The 17,652-nt window shown below is 41.2% G+C and overlaps 1 protein-coding gene across 1 annotated transcript in view; it reads right to left on the reverse strand.

Annotated features, from left to right (window-relative positions):
• megf11 (multiple EGF-like-domains 11) overlaps nt 1-17,652 on the reverse strand; it is a 365,505-nt gene that overhangs the window by 313,652 nt on the left and 34,201 nt on the right. The window contains exon 2 of the mRNA XM_072277965.1: nt 9,966-10,058. Within this exon, the coding sequence (XP_072134066.1) occupies nt 9,966-10,058 (93 nt within the window). The remainder of the gene's footprint in view (nt 1-9,965; nt 10,059-17,652) is intronic.

The raw sequence follows: 17,652 nt of genomic DNA on the forward strand, positions 1-17,652 counted from the left end.
ACCATATTGGCACAATGTGGATTTAACTTTGAAAATAAGTCTTGATGTGCCATTTATAAAAATTAACAAGGCAAATTTAATTTAAAAGTTGGCTCCTGATCCCAATTTTAAGAAATGAAAGACTGTGACTGGGGAAAAAAATTGTTGGAATGCAGCCCAGAATATAAATAAAAGTTATTAAAAATGTGAGCTATTAAATCATTCTGAACAGTTTTATCTTCCCAAAGTAAAATACAATGCTCTGTGTGATAAACTGAAAACTTTTAATTTATTTATGTATCTTTCTTACTTAGGATTGTGGAAGCATTTATGAAAATTGCCTAGTCATTGAAAACACACAATTTGAATGAATATCCGGAGCCCTGACTAATGATATTAGACGGGTTGTGTTTCCCTCCAGCAAAATATTCTGTAATTGTTCTCAAGTAATAGTAATGAACAGAAAATCCCCTACACTTGTAAAGTCATTCAATTAATCTTGCTTTAATAACCTTTCTGATGAGGTTTATTTCTTTTCAATAAAAACTCGAAGACGTGACCATAAATATAATTTATTCCATAATAGTTTTTAAAAAGATTCCTACTGAGCGATGGAATATATGATGGTTTAAAATTAGATTATTTACTAAAATATTTTTAAATTATTCTTCTGTTCACTCTACATGTAATTTCATTTTGTCCCATTCCATACTTCTGACCATGTTGCATCAGCCAGGAGGACATGCAGGCAGCCTCTCTGTGTACCTCTACACATACGATAATACTACATGGTCATTACAGTAGAGGAAGGCTACACTTTTCATCTGCGTCAGCTATAAAATTGATGCACATATCAAATCCTGAGGGAGTCTGTGGTCAATTCTCAGACTCATGGAATCACAGAGCGCAAAAACAGGCACTTCTGCTTACAATGAGTATGCCAACTATAAAGTAACCATCTATACTAATCCTATTTACCGGCTCTTGGGTTGTAGACTTCTACGAGTTGGGTACACCCTAAAGGGAGGAGGATAGCCATAAAACACTGCAGCATGGAAACAGGCCCTTCGGCCAGTCCAGTCTATGCCAAACTATTAATCTACCTCATCCCATCAACCTGTACCTAGACACAGCCCTCCAAACCCCTCCCATACATAGACCTAAACAAATTTCTCTTAAATGGTGAAATTGAACCCAAATCCACTGGCAGCTCGTTCCACAATCTCACCACGCTCTGAGCAAGAAACTTCCCCTTATGGTTCCATTAAACATTTCACCTTTCACCCTTAACCCGTGACCTCTAGTTCTAGTCTCACCCAACCTCAGTGGAAAAGGCCTACTTTCATTTACCCTATCTATACTCATTAACATTTTGTATACCTCCATAAACTCTTCCCCCATTCTCCTATACTCAGACATCTCACCTCTCCCGGAACTTCCGGGAGTCTCCTGCATATTAATAGTGGCTCACTGATGCCTGCAAATTATATACAATATCATGGAAATCAATTTTTTTGAGAGCGAGCGAGAGAAAAGCGAGAGAGAGCAAAGGCAAGCGAGCGAGTGAGAGGGGGAGGGACAGCGCTTGAGAGAGCACGAGCGACCATGAGAGAGAGCGCGAGCGAGAGCGCGCCATGGCAGAGTGTTCCAAAAAAAAAAACGTACGTCACCCCAGACTACACTGAAGTGTACCCCTGCCTAATAGGGGTCAAAATAATGACAGTGTTGCTCGCTGCACTGTTTGTAACAGTGACTTTTCTATTGCCCCTGGTGGGTTAAGACTGTAAAAGACATGTTCAGGTGAGATTAACAGATGTCATTTGTTCATTAGCATAGCTAACGTTGTTTAAACCAGCTGGTCAGCTGCTAAGGAGCTACTCTATTGCAGACATTCCACCTCTCCCGGAAGTCTCCCGCAAATTGATGGTGCTATCTCCCTGAAATGAGTTTTTGCAGGGTGGGATGTCTGTATACTCTAGGGAATAACGTCCTAACCTATTCAACCTTTCCCAATAACTCAGGTCCTCAAATCCTGACAACATAGCCAGTGGTCATAGTATACAATAGTATTAATAACAGAGGTAGACAGAGGGATGAAGTTCTCTATCTTCCTATTTCTCCCCAGATCCATTCTTCTCTCCTATCAGATTCCTCTTTCTTCAGCTCTTTACCTCTTCTACCTATCGTCTCTCACCTTCTCACTTTATCTCCTCTCTCCACTACCTACACATGTTCCCCCTCACCTGGTCTCACCTTTCACCTGCCAGCTTGTACTCCTTCCCCTCCCTACTCCTTCTTATTCTGGCTTCTTTCCCCTTCCTTTCCAGTCCTGATAAAGAGTCTCGGCCTGAAACATTGACTCTTTATTCCTCTCCACAGGTGCTGCCTGACCTACTGAGTTCTTCCAGCATTTTGTATGTGGTGGTCTGGATTTCCAGCATCTGTAGAACCTCTTGTGTTTATGAGGTTCTGAAAAGTGAATTTAAGGAGATAGCAAAAAATTAAAAGGCGCGACCTCTCAGGAGCACTCCAGTACCATGTTTAACTTTCCCAATATTGACTGGCATTGCCTGAGCACCTGGGCCTTACTTGAGAAAGAACTTGTTAAGTACATCCAAGAAAGTTGTTTGAGGCTGCTGTTCTAGAGACAGGGCAGTACTCAACCTTATCCTAGGAAATGAAACTACACAAGTGGTGCTGCTGGTGTGGAAACACTTTAAGAACTGTAACCAGAATTCTGTAAGTATCAAGGTAGCTATGGACAAGAGAAAATTTACAGATGCTGGAAATCTGAGCAACACACACAAAATGCTGGAGGAACTCAGCAGGCCAGGCAGCATCAATTGAAAACAGTACAATGAACATTTCGGACTGAAACCCTTCATCAAGAGCGTGAGGTCAGGAGTCAGAATAAGAAAGTGGGGGGAGGGGATAAAGAACCACAAGGTGATAGGTGAAACTGGGAGGGAGGAGGGGAGGGGTGAAGTAAAGAGCTGTAAAGTCGATTGGTGAAAAAGATACAGGGCTGGAGAAGGGGGAATCTGATAGGAGAGGACAGAAGGCTGTGTAAGAAGGAAAAGGGGGAGGAGCAACTGAGGGAGGTGATAGATAGGTAAGGAGACAAGGTGAGAGAAGGAAATGAGAATGGTGAAGTGGGGGGGGGAATTACCAGGTTTGAGATATCGATGTTCATGCCATCAGGTTGGAGGCTACCCAAACGTAATATAGGGTATTGCTCCTCGCAGCAGTAGAGACCAAGGACTGACATATCGGAATGGGAATGGGAAGTGGAATTAAATTGGGTGGCCACTGAGAGATTCTACTTTTTCTGGTGGGCAGAACATAGGTGCTCAGCGAAGCAGTCTCCCAATCTGCATTGGGTCTCACCAATATAGAGGAGGCCACACAGGAGCACTGGACACAGTAAATCAGTAGTCCCCAACCACCAGGCCGCAAAGATGTGCTACCGGGCCTTGAGGAAACGATAAGATTTGGCGATATGAGTCAGCTGCACCTTTCCTCATTCCCTGCCATGCACTGTTGAACTTGAATACCGCCTCCCCCCACCCCCGCTCGGCCGGTCCGCAAGAATATCATCAATATTAAACCGGTCCACAGTGCGAAAAAGGTTGGGGACCCCTGCAGTAAATGACCCCAACAGACTTCCAGGTGAAGTGTTACTTCACCTGGTAGGACTGTTTGGGGCCCTGAATGGTTGTGAGGGAGGAGGTGTAGCGGCAGGTGTAGCACTTGTTCTGCTTGCAAGAATAATTGCCAGGAGGGAGATCAGTGGGGAGGGAGGAACGGACAAGGGAGATGCGTAGGGAGCGATCCCTACGGAAAGCAGCAAGTCGGGTGGAGAGAAAAAAATTGTTTGGTGGTGGGATCCCGCTTAAGATGGCAGGAGTTACAGAGAGAATTATGTGTTGGACACAGAGGCTGGTGGGGTAGCGGGAGGATGGGGTGAGGGGTAAACGTGTGCAAAATGGAAGAGATGCGGTTGAGGGCAGCATTGAAGGTGGAGGAATGAAAGCCCCTTTCTTTGAAGGAGGAGGACATCTCCTTAGTTCTAGAATGAAATGCCTCATCCTGAGAGCAGATACAGCAGAGATGGAGGAATTGAAAGAAAATAGAAAGGGATGGGGTTGGTCCTTGTTGAGGTCCTAAAGTATAGACAAGCTGAATTGGCTTTGCACCCTCTACAGTGAAATCTCAGCCTTTCTATAGTGTGACCACTGAAACTATACACAGCACTGGGGAGTCCTTGTCAAGCATTGCCACTGTTTGGATAAGTACGTGGATGAGAAGGGTATGAGGGCTATGGTCCAGATGCAGATTAATGGGATTAGGCAAAATAACAGAATAACAGTATGTCCTCTGGCTCTATGTTTCCTAATTGGCATACTCTATCTGAGGGACCTGACCAGCGGGGAAAGAAGGCTGAAAATGGCAGATGGAATTTAATTGTGAGATGTTGCACTTTGGGGGGGGAGAAACTAATCAGGGTAAGACACACCCAGCGAATGGTAAAGCACTGAAGTGTGTGAGAGAACAAAAGGATCTGGGAATACAGATCCATAATTCTTTGAAAGTGGCATCACAGGTTGATGGGGTCATAAAGAGAGCTTTTGGGACATGGTCTTTCCTAAATCAAAGTACTGAGTACAGGAGTTGGGATGTTATGATGAAGTTGTATAAGACGTTGAGGCCAAATTTAGAGTATTGAGTGCAGGTCTGATCACCTACCTACAGGAATGGTATAAAGAGGATTGAAAGAGTGCAGAGACAATTTACTCAATATTGCCAGAACTTGAGGACCTGAATTAGTTGAATATGTTAGGATTTTATTCCCTGGATCATAGGACAACGAGGAGAGATCTTATAGCTTCATACAAAATTATGAGGGGCATTGCTAGAGTAACTATATACAGGCTTTTTCTCCTTAGTTTGGGTGAGACGAGAAGTACAGGTCATAAATTTTGGGTGAAAAGTGAAATCTCACTCAGAGGGCGGTGTGAGTGTGAAATGAGCTACCAGCAGAAATTGTGGTTGTGCGTTCAATTTCACATTTAAAAGAAGTTTGGGTAGGTACATGAGTGAGAGAGGTATGGAAGACTGTGGTTCAGGTGCAGATTGATGGGACTAGGTAGAAAATCAGGCTGGCATGGATTAAATGGGTCTACGGGCCGGTTTCTGTTCTGTAGTGCTTTATAACTCTATCTCTGGTGACCCACTTGCCTTTAAGATATTTTCAAGATATGTTCTTAATCTTGTCTTCCAGTAATATTTCATGCTCCCTCTTTGGGTTCCTAATTTCTTTCTTAATTACCTTCCTTAAACTTTCTATACTCGAAAAGAACCTCAGTGGCTCCCATTTCTCTATATCTACCTTTTTTTTCCTTGGCCCTCAATATCCCTTGATATCCAGGGCTCCTTGAACTTGCTGCCCATAGCTTTCACCCCACTGGAATACGTTATTGCTGAACTGTCATTACTTCACTTTTGTATGATGTGAACACATCTGTAAGTTGTTCTTTCCTGTCTACTTCTGTCAGGTCCAGACTACTGGTATTGAGATCAACCTAATTCACTACTGGCTAATCCCAAATTGCCTCAACCCTTTCCATAATTCCTGAAACTTGAAAGAGCTTATGGTTAACTTGAAAGAGCTTCTATCTCTAAAATACTCTCCCATGGACAGTTTCTCATGGAATATAGTGTATTGCCCATGTTTGCTCCTTTCATATCCCCACCCACCTATCCATTACTTTTGAAACAAGTGAAGGCCATTCACCCTTTCAAATTAATATCTTTAACCTCATGATACATGGCTACTTCCAGAAATATTTTTGACGGTCCTTCACAGGCAACTTTCATTATTCACAAAATGTTAGAATTATGTTTGCCTAAGGCAAGCAATCATAGCAACACATTCATTACATCATCTCACACTAATGAGATCTGTCAACATAAATAAATTATCAGGACAAGCAACCAAACTACATTCCGTATGATCACCCTTCAATATGGCAAGAGACACAAGAAGGTGAATACTTCAATGGGACAAGGCACTACTGAGGGAGGGAAAATAAAATCTCCCTGCATTATACCAGTTATGAAATGCACATACAGTACTGTTAATTCAACATCCATCATAAGTCAATTTAAGGTGGCTTGAATCAACAAACAGAAAAAAATAAAATACAGTTCAAAATTAAAGTGTTATGAAAAAGTATAATTACCTGTACAATTAATAGAGGAATTATTTTAATTGTTGTGATTGAAAAGGTAGTTTTATAGCATAATTCAGTTAAATCATACCCTGGGTGTTCTAACCCACCCAATTATGAATGGTGATGGACAAATAAACAGCAAATGGGAAGTGGAAAGGTTCTAAAAACAAGGCTGAACCATTTTCAGACCACCGAACTAAGTGAATGATACATCTCAGCTTCCTGCTGAGATTTCAACCATCACAGATACTGGTCTCCAGGCAACTCGATCCATTCGATCAGCTGAGGGCACTGGAACAACAGGGGCTGTGGCAATAGCAAGCAATCCAGCTGTGGCCCTCAAGACCAGAGCTCCAGAGCTAGGTATCTCTCTAGTCTAGACAGTCTAATACAGTTACAACATTGCAAAATTCACCAGGTATAGCTGTTCATAAGAAGTAGAACAAATTGAACAGGGTCGATTACCATCTCAACATCCAACCTCAAGAGTGATTGAACATTATCATGCAGCACTTAGCTGTACCCTAATTCACAATCTGAGTTTCATTACGACTGCTCAACTCTAGATATCACAACCTTGGGTCCAGTTATAGACCAGAGAGCTGAATTCCAGAAGTGAGGTGAACGTGACTGCCCTTAACTACATAGCAGCAGGTAATAGAGTGTCCTCGGGGAACCCTGCTAAAATTTAAGCAATGGGTAAGGGGAAAATACCCCAATGATTGGAGTCAAACCTTACACCAGGAAAACAGTTGTAGTGTCATGGTCCAGTCCATAAAGTCCACATTCCGGTTCACGGTCCAGTCCATTAATTCCTTATTCTGGGTTTTCCTGTTCTCCCTTGTTCCATTGGGTACCTTCATTGAGGCACCTGATTCTTGTTGTGGGCTGGCACATAAATACCTCTCAAATCAAGGATTCCCTGCTGGACTGTTCCCTTTCCCTCCCCATCTGAATCCCTGGCGGTTACTTTGGCAGTTTATCTCAACAGTTACTTCAGCAGAAATCTTCATCTGTTACCTTTGCCTGCTACCTTACCTGCATCCTTGCCGGTATCGCTGTCTAGTTCAACTGCTGGAGTGAGACCAGAGCTTTGCCACGCCAAGGTAAACCATCTATCGCTGAGTTTGGAACTGTCTCTTTGTGTCCCTGTGTTTAGTGTCCGTGTCAAAGAAGAGAGTCCTGCCCCTAGGTCCTGTTCCCAAGGGGGGGTCCTGACTCTGTGTTCTGTGTTCTGGTGCTCAAGTCCAAGGCTCTGTGTTCCTGTGTTCCAAGACCAAGTCCAGGTGCCACGTTCCAGCCCTGTCCAGTCTGAGCTTCGTGTCCTCGCCCAGCCCGGTACTGGAGATTCCTCGTCCTGTGCTGGATCGTTCCCATCCGAATCCTCGGCAGTTTACCTCGACAGTCATCCCGGCCTTGCGTCCGAGAAAGGGTCCCGGCCCTGCGTCCGAGAAAGGGTCCCAGCCCTGCGCTCCAAGAAAGGGTCCCAGCTCCGTATCCAAGAGCCTAACCAAGCCAAGTCCAAGAGCGGAGCCAAACCTAGTCCGAGAGCCTTGTCCTGCCCTGGAGTACCTCGTCCAGTCCACATCCAAGGCTCTGAGTGTCCAGTCCACGTCCAAGTCCAGGTGCCGTGTTCCAGCCCTGTCCAAATCTGAGCTTCGTGTCCTCATCTAGTTCTGGTTCCTCGTCCTGTGCTGGGGTACCTCGTCCTGTCCTGTAGCCACATCCTGTCCTTGCCAAGATCCTAGTCCCAAGTCCTAGCCTAGACCTGGGTTCCGATTCTGAGTCTAGACCCAGGTTCCGGGTCCTTGTCCAGGCTCTGGTTCCGGAGTTCCGTGTTCCCAGTCCAGACTCCATGTTCCTGGTTCCCCGTCCAGGTCCCGGGCCTCTAGTCCAAGTCCGAGCCCAGGTCCTGAATCCTAGTCTCATCCAGGGCCTGTGTCGATGTCCAGCGTCGTTTCTTCCTGACTCACCTTGCTATCTCAATAAAACTAGTCCTGTTCCTAGTACTTCAGTGTCTGTGTCTTGTATTTGGGTCCGCTCCCAGGGCCCCCGTGCAACGTGTAGTGGTTGAATGTCCCAGAACATTGCTGCAGGAGCTCCTTGGGGCAGTGTCCTAGACCAACCATCTTCGACTGCCTGATCAATAACCTTCAAGTTCAATTTTATTATCATTCCAACCATATAAATGTCTACTGCCAAACGAGACAATGTTTGTCTGGACCAAGGTGTACAACACAGTACATATAACTCACACACAACACAGAGTAATACTACCACAAATTAATTAACAAATAATAGGGAGAATATACAAGTTAAAAAGTAATTAGTATAACATTACTGGTGCTGCGTGCGTGATGAAACCCGTGTGGTGCAGGGAGTTGAGTAAACTTAATGCCTGGGAGAAGAAGCTACTTTCTGTCCGAACGTTTCTTGTCCTAATGCTACGGTACCTCCTGCCTGAGGGAAGGGAGTCAAAGAGATTGTTGGATGTATGGGAGGGATCACTGAAAAAACTAAGGGACCTGCATACGCATCACTCCTGATATATATCTTTGATGGGTGGAGGACAGACCCCAGTGATCCTCCCAGCAGTCCTCCCAATCCTTTGTAAGGACTTGCGGTCAGATGCCTTGCAAATCCCATACCAGACTAATGACCAAAAATTCAAATGTATCTGCCGGATAAAAAACTGTGGACACAAGAACAGATCAGAACTTGGGTATCCTACAATCTGTCATACTTTTACACCTCTTGGTAAACACTTCAGTTTCACATTCTTGAGTCATTATTTCCCACACACAAAGCCATTCCGACTGCTTCCAATTGTTCCTTGCTGTTCCAAATCCAAATAAATCCTTTCCCTTAAAATGTCTTCCAATAACTTTCCCAGCACTGATGTGAGGCTTACCAGTTTGCAATTTTCCATGGCTTATCTCTGTCGTCCTTTTTAAGTAAAGGCACAGCATTAGCTATCTTCTGGTCTTTGGGTACCTCACCTGTGACTGACCAAGATACAACATTTTCTGCCAGGGTATCAACAATTTCTTCCCTTGCTTCCCACAATGTCCTGGGTACACCTGGTCAAGCCCTGTGGATTTATCCAGCTTTATGCAAATCAAGACCTCTCACACCCACTCCTTCATCCCTCTTATACAGATTACCTTCATCCTAAAATGATCCCAGTTGTTGACTTGGCTGAAACCCTTCCACCTGTAACAGCTCTTCAGCCACACATTCTTTTGCCTTATCTTCCTATTCCTACCCTTGCTAGCATGCGACACAGGGAATAATCCTAAGATTACAACCCTAAAGGTCCTGTTCTTTCATTTTCTGCTTTAACTCCCAATACTCACTTTGCAGGACCTCGCCCTTCTTATGTCATTAGTACCAGTATTGACAACTATCCCTGGCTGTTCTTTGCCCCATCAGAATTTCCTGTACATCTGGAGACATCCTTGACGCTGGCGACATCACACCATCCTGGAGTCATGGCTGTTGTCTGCTTGCCTGTATCTCTGACAACTGAGTCCCTACCTCAGAGAGTTTTGACTTTTCTTGTTGTACAACAGGGTCAGTCATCGTGGTTGCTGGAGCTTCCCCTGAAAGACCATTCCCCCTCAACAATGTTCAAAGCGCTGTGCTGGTTGCAAACCCTACACATCTTCTGTGGACGACAGCATTTATAATATGATTTATTTAAGAAAGAAATCACACTGTATGTGCAAGTTAGTCATTAACATTCACACTCACCACTGGAGCAGTCTGTTCCTCCCCAGCCAGGTTCACACTGACAAGTGTCTGGGGAAACACACCTGCCATGCATGCATTCTTCTGTGCACAATGCTATAAAACAAAATGGATAAATAACGTATTAATATTAACATGGTTTAAATAAGATTAATCTAAAATTTTATCTGTAATGGGAATCTAAACTAACTATTAAATCTTAATGATTTATTAATCATTAGTGTCTTTTTAAAGTAAAGATTATGTAAAAGTTGCTATTAAATAAAAAAAATCAATTTCCTATTTTGGAGTTATATCTGAGTAGTTCTAATGAGACATGTCCATATCATCCCTATTTCAAGTGGGTGTCAGGAGCTCCTAAAAGAGCTAAAACAATAGCTGACACATCATCAATCCATATTGCTTTAGATTTAAACCATTTCTTTTATTTGTTTTCATTTGAATCATTGTATTTACATTGTTAAACGCATACTGTAAAAGCAGGCACCTGGCCACAGTTAATGTGTGGTACCAATTTACAGAATCTGAACAACAGTAAAAGATAACTTTTTGGATTTGTCACTTCAACTAGGTATATGCAATGTCACCTTAACTGCTTCCACTTTGTTTGGCCTTGGTATCTCTTTCTAGTCAAGTGGGCCTGAAAACTGCACCTGGCCTTTGCCAATTGAATAGACTTCACACAGACTTGGCACGTGGCCAAGTGGTTAAGGCATTGGACTAGCGACCTGAAGGTCGTGAGTTCGAGCCCCAGCCAGGGCAATGTGTTGTTGTCCTTGAACAAGGCACTTAATCACACATTGCTCTGCGACGACACTGGTGCCAAGCTGTATGGGTCCTAGTGCCCTTCCCTTGTACAACATCGGTGTTGTGGAGAGAGGAGACTTGCAGCATGAGGCAACTGCTGGTCTTCCATACAACCTTGCCCAGGCCTGCGCCCTGGAGAGTGAAGACTTTCCAGGCGCAGATCCATGGTCTTGCAAGACTAACGGATGCCTTTACTTATAGACTTCGCATTAAAGAATAATAGATTATTCAAGTTCATTAATAGAATGCTAATCTAAAAAAAATTTTTTAAACTGCTAATAGACATTGCAAATATAATTACATCAAAAGTTTTGATGAGTCTTTGAAATTATAATTTAAACAAGGGAGCAAATTGGATGAATATAGAAAAATATGAGCTTGAGTGGGCTATTTGGCCTTTCAAACCTGTTCCATGATTCAACATGATCATCCAAATTCTATAGCCTGTTCCAGATTTCTGTCTATATCCTTGATCCATCCGGTCCTTAGAAAAATACCAAACTCTTTCTTAAATCTATTTAATCATTTGACTTCAACTACTTTCAGTGGTAAGGAATTACACAGGTTCACTGCTGTCTGGTAGTGGATGGGAAGGAATTTCTTCTCATCTCAATCTCAAATGGCTTACTCCTTATTCTTGATCTGAGATTCCTGGTCCTGATCTGGGACATCCTTCCTACATCTAATTTGTTCAGTCTTGTTAGAATTTTGAAGGCTTTGTTGAGGTTCCCTCTCAACCTTCTTAACTCATGTCTCATCATTTTCCAATCTATCATCACTCAGGTAATGATTTGCCTTCTTGTTTTTGCTATTGATGCATGCATATATCTAGCTGAAACTTCCTCCAGGCTACCTTATAACTCTTAAGACCCAAGTCTGCTTTTTCGCATCCTAAATTTTAAATATGCTTCCTTCTTTCTCTTGGTTAATGTTGCTCAGCATCTCAATTGACATGGACGAGTTAAACCAAAGAGCCTCTTTCCACTCTGTACAACTCTATGACGTTTCATTTTATTCCTCTCTTTTACTTGATCCTGTGTTTCCTCTTTTGTAAAGATAGAACCAAAGTACAAATTTAATTGGTCTGCTATTTCTTTGTTCTGCATTATGTCCCTCTGTTTCCAACTGTAAGCGATATATATTTGTCTTATCTAATCTTTTTCCTCATCACACATCTGAAGAAGCTTTTACAATCAGCTCTGATGTTCTCTGCAAGCTTACTCTCTTGCTCTATTTTCCCTTCCTAATCAACCCCTTTGTCTCCTTCCCGCTACATATTGACCAGGCACAATAAGCATGACAAACAAGAGAAAATCTGCAGATGCTGGAAATCCAAGCAACACACACAAAATGCTGGAGGAACTCAGAAGGCCAGGCAACATCTATGGAAAAAAGTACAGTCAATGTTTCTAGCCAAGACCCTTCAACAGGACAGATTGTTTTTTCGCTAACAGATCTAATTTTCAAAGCTATAAAAACTTGACAGATTTTTAAATTTAATTGTTATGTAATATCTCACACTACCCTGGTAGGATTTGTACTCAGATATTTGGGGAATTTAGTCTGCACCTCTGGACCAGAAATACTACAATGACTCTTGTCAAAACTCTTGTGTATTTGCAAAATAGGACTTCCTCTCCGATCTTCCTTCATTTTCCAAAGTGCTTGTATCACACATTGTTGCCTAGTACATTTACACCCTTCTTTCCTTCAGTCATGTCTAAATCCTTCCAATCAGGTTTATACCAAAGCCACAACATAATTAGCTCCAACCAAAGTTAAAGTTATTTGCAACTACAACTATCACCCCCTGGAAATTTTAACACGGGCCTTCTCTCATCCATCATCTACACAACAGAATTCACTTGGTTCTACTCTTACTAATTTAATTTTAGGTACTACATATCCATATATGATTCTTCTTCTTGCCTCCACAATTTACCTCTCAAGTTTCATCAGGGGTCTTTGGTACCCTTTTCAAGGTCATCGAGATTGTGATAATACTCAACATCAGCTTGAGTGGTCGGTGGAGGGCACTGATGCTTTTCCTACTGGTGGGGGTGGGAGGGTCACTGCCTTGCTGCTGCTTGTGTGTGGGAGGGGGGAGCTGGGGGGGGGCTTTGGGCTTGTAATGTTTAACTGTCATTCATTCTTTGGGGCACTCCTCTTTTTGTGGATGCTTACAAAGAAAAAGAATTTCAGGATGTGTATTGTATACATTTTTCTGACATTAAATGTACCGATCAAAACCTATTGAAATCATGAGAACACTATTCACATCACTTTTCAGTTAGGAAGATACATTACTTTTGCAGATTACAAAACAAATGTTTGAAATATAAGTGCAATTAATTAATGATATTATAGTACAGTAGACTTCATATGCTACTTTTTAACAGACTAGTTTTGTTTGACTGGTTTAATTGAAAAACTATGGTCAGTTGCATTGATCTGATAATATTAGCATTCTTGGCGTGATGCTAAATTTAGTTCCATTCAAGCCTGCAATAAAAATTACCTACATTGCAACCTGTAACCATGCCAGCTCAGTAGTAATGTGATTAGCATGAATTATTCTGGCCTTCCCAAGGTCAAACAGCCAGTTAAAACTATTTTGCAAAAATACGTCAACATGAAAAATTTTAAAACATTTCATTTAAAACTTTTCAAGTTCTACTAAACTAATTCAAATAGCACTAAGATAAACAGAACAGCACAGGAACAGGCATTTAAATTATAAAACAAATAACCAACTACTGTAATCTCCTCTGCCTATATAATGTCCATATCCCTTCCATCTTCCTCCACATTCATGTGCCTATCTAAACATCTCCTGAAAATCCATAATGTTTCTGCCTCTGCCATCATTCTAGGCACCCACCACTCTCTGTGTAAAAAACTTGTCCCATATCGCCTTTGTAATTATCCCCCCTCACCTTAAGTGCATGCCCCCTGGCATTAGACATTTTAGCCCTTGCAAAAAAGATGCTGTCTGTCTACTATCTTTGCCCCAAAAGTTTGACAGTATTGCACCCAAATAAATTGAAGTTACAATCTAAATTATTCAAAATTCTGTACTCAAAGTAACATTCACATCAGGGAAAATTAAATAATTATTCATGCAGTTACAGAATTGGAAGATTAACTGCAGGTAAAATGGACAAGGAAACTCTTGTGTTCACTGGTGTCACTGCAAATTCTGGAATCTCATACAGACAGTATCATTAATGGTTCACCTCATGCTGAATCTGAAAAGTAAGGCCATACTGCTTAGATAACATAGGTGTGGAACTGAGTCCACAAATAGCAGCCAATGAAACCAGACACAATTCATCAATTATCAAGAGCCACAGCAATCACCAAAATGGTAACATCCATTAGAAATATGGAAAGTGGGGAGACCCAAGGCTTCAATCACTGAGTTCAGGCAACACTGAGAGCCAGAGCTCCACATATTAACTGCCTCTCTTGAACTTGTAATGAATATCTCCTTGGAGTAATCTTTCTAACTGGATCTCATGAAGGAGATGAGATCCAGACATGACTTGTCTGCCTTTCAGAAAAGCCATCTTCATTGAAACAAATACCACCTGCCTTAGTCACAACTTCATCACAATATGAGGTCCTCTGTTCCCAAAGCTGTTACTTCAAGAGAACATCCAGTTCCACAGACAAGTACAATAGATAATTCTTTTCCTCAGACCTTAAAGCAACCTGAAATCTTTGTGTCTCAGCCAGCACGCTATCAGAAGAAGAATATTTTAAGCTACTCACAGTTTTCTATTCAAATTGTCTCAAATGAGCTCCTTAGAATTTAGTTCCAGTTTAGAGAATTAGTTCCTGTTCCAGGCATCATGCTAATAAATAAATTACTGTCAAACTTGCAAGATTAAGCCAGGATCTCAATGTAGATATGTCTTATGACCATAAGACCATAACATATGGGAGCAAAATTAGGTCATTTGACAACAGCATCACTTATCAAAATGAATCAACCTCAACAATCAATTTTAAACAATTTAATTTTTAAAGAGATTTGACTGAGATATGAAGCAAAATTCAGTTCAGACTGTCAACATAGATAGCTATAGAGGACAAGTATCACAACTGATCTCCAATGCCAGACAGTCTGGGAATACTTATCAAGATATTGCCTGTGGATTTGTTGATTCATTGATTAATCAATGCACAAAAGCAGATCCCCATGAGGATAAGAGGTCCAGCGGGTAATTGCAAAGGGAGCAGATTCAACAATTCCCAAAGTTATTTTAAACATAATCAATTTAAAGAACGCAGTGTATTTCTGGGGAATTAACCTACAATTTTTAAACAGCAGCAATCCTAAAATTGAATTATCATTACATTGAAGAAAGTTTGAAAAACAAGAAACTGGATTTATACTGTCAGCATGAATAAAAATGCTTCAGAGAGCTATTGCTATATTTGTATGAAATATAAACAATTACAAAGATCTTGTGATATTGCTACTGAAGCACTACATTTCAATTGTACAATAACATTTTAAATAACTTTAAAGAGAAATAACTGTTTCATTTGAAGAAAAAACGGTATTGCAACCTTTCATTCATACACATTAGGAACTATTTTTGGTTTGTTTTAAATCAGTTTTCTGTGATAGTGTAGGCAGTTCCTTCAAGAAGACATGCATTTAACTCCTTATTCACCAATATTTATCAAAAGTAAATTAAAATCCTCCTGTGTCTACTGAGACCATGATGCTTTTGTTAAAAGAAACTCAGAAAAAAAGCAAATTGTAAAAGCCACAAAGAAATCATCTTTCCATTCACAACAAGATTAACCCAAGGATACTTTATACTTTATTGTCACCAAACAATTGATACTAGAACGTACAATCGTCATAGCGATATTTGATTTATGTTATCTGTTTTTCTCCATAACCTAAACTATTTGCAGAATTTCACCAGAGTGGGACTTGTTAAAGTGCTGATTAACTCAATATAACTATGCTTTTGCCAATTTACAGACATTTCTGAAATATGAAACAGTTGCCAAATGGTCAACTATGACCCATTTAGTTTCTGCGAAGGGTGGCAGTTGAAGGACATCTCTTAATCTGCTAAATTGTGCATTTCCTGCTGGCTGAAATCATTTATTCACTCTGTCTCTATATATCTAGCTTCATGACAATAGATCCAGAGCCACTAAAATGCACTGTAAGACTTTTTTTGTGGTAGACGTCATTTAGGATGAAGGCACATAAAACATGCATGTTTGTGAATTTAAAATAACAATAATGTTGTTTCGTAAATGTAACTTGACAAAATGAAACAGTACTATACAGTGTCTGCAAGTGTTCACATACTGTTCACCAACAGTTGCCTCCTTAACTTACCCATGTGGGTGGTTAACTTTTCATTTACATGGTGTAATTTGGTGCTGCTGATCATGACTGTAAAACAACAGGATTAAACTGCTGACCTCTGGGACCTTTCAGTTACCATACGTTTCCCATACATATAAATGCTGACAAATGTCAGCAATATCACAGAGTGATAAATGGATGGACTAAATTAGCTATTTTAAAGCTAAACACGTCACTGAACACCATTCGTCACAAAAAAACTATTTTCTTTTCTATTTTCTTTTGTTGAGCATGACAAAAAACCCTTTGTTACTACAATTGATTGCCTGATAATTTATTTGTTTGATCCTTTCTTTCTGAACATTGCACATGGATAAAATTGAATACTGCTAGCCACTTCTGGAGGATGCACAAAGAAATCCATTTGCAATCTTATATACTGTTGGCATCAGCAAGAGTCTAATTGTAGTTGCTACAGAACAGAAAAATGATTTAATATGAACTGTTGAATTCAGTGATATTAATATCAGTATGTTCAATAGCATTAAGTTCTTTTATGACTGTTAATTTCCTTCAAGGAATGCATTTAGCTTTGGTTCCTGCATTGATTCACCAGATCTCAATCCCTGTACTTTGATATTCCAAATGCCTACATTTAACTTGCATCAGGTCTGCCAGTTTTTGTGCTACATTTCCTATGAGTTTCTCTGCTCATTCATTAGACTAAGCATTTTATCAAAAGACCTCTGAAATTTTAAAGAAATTACATATACTGCATATTTCTGTTTACTTTTTCTGTCATGCCTTCAAAGATTTCACTATTTGTCTGAGCAGTTATGTGCCATGTCATACGATGTGCAGTCATGGTTTTCCCATGACCATGATTGCTGTTGGCAAATTTTTCCACAGAAGCGGTTTGCCGTTGCTTTCTTCTGGGCAGTGTCTTTACAAGATAGGGGATCCCAACCATAAGACCATAAGAGCACAAGACATTGGAGCAGAATTAGGCCATCTGGCCCATCGAGTCTACTCTGCCATTCAATCATGGCTGATCCTTCTATTTCCTCCTCAACCCCAGTTCCCGGCCTTCTCCCCGTTACCTTTGCTGCTGTGTCCAATCAAGAACCTATCAATCTCTGCCTTAAATACACCCAACAACCTGACCTCCACAGCTGCACATGGCAACAAATTCCACAAATTCACTACCCTTTGACTAAAGAAATTTCTCCGCATCTCTATTTTGAAAAGGCGCCACTCTATCCTGAGGCTGTGCCCTCTTATCCTAGACTCTCCCACCATGGGAAACATCTTTTCCACATCTACTCTGTCTAGGCCTTTCAACATTTGAAAGGTTTCAATGAGATCCCCCCTCAACCTTCTGAATTCCTGCGAGTACAGACCCAGAGCCATCAAACGTTCCTCGTATGATAACCCTTTCATTCCTGGAATCATCCTTGTGAACCTCATCTGGGCCCTCTCCAATGCTAGCACATCTTTTCTAAGATGAGGGGCCCAAAACTGTTCTCAATACTCAAGGTG

The sequence above is a fragment of the Mobula birostris genome, chromosome 14, assembly GCF_030028105.1.
Source record: "Mobula birostris isolate sMobBir1 chromosome 14, sMobBir1.hap1, whole genome shotgun sequence".
NCBI lineage: Eukaryota > Metazoa > Chordata > Chondrichthyes > Myliobatiformes > Myliobatidae > Mobula > Mobula birostris.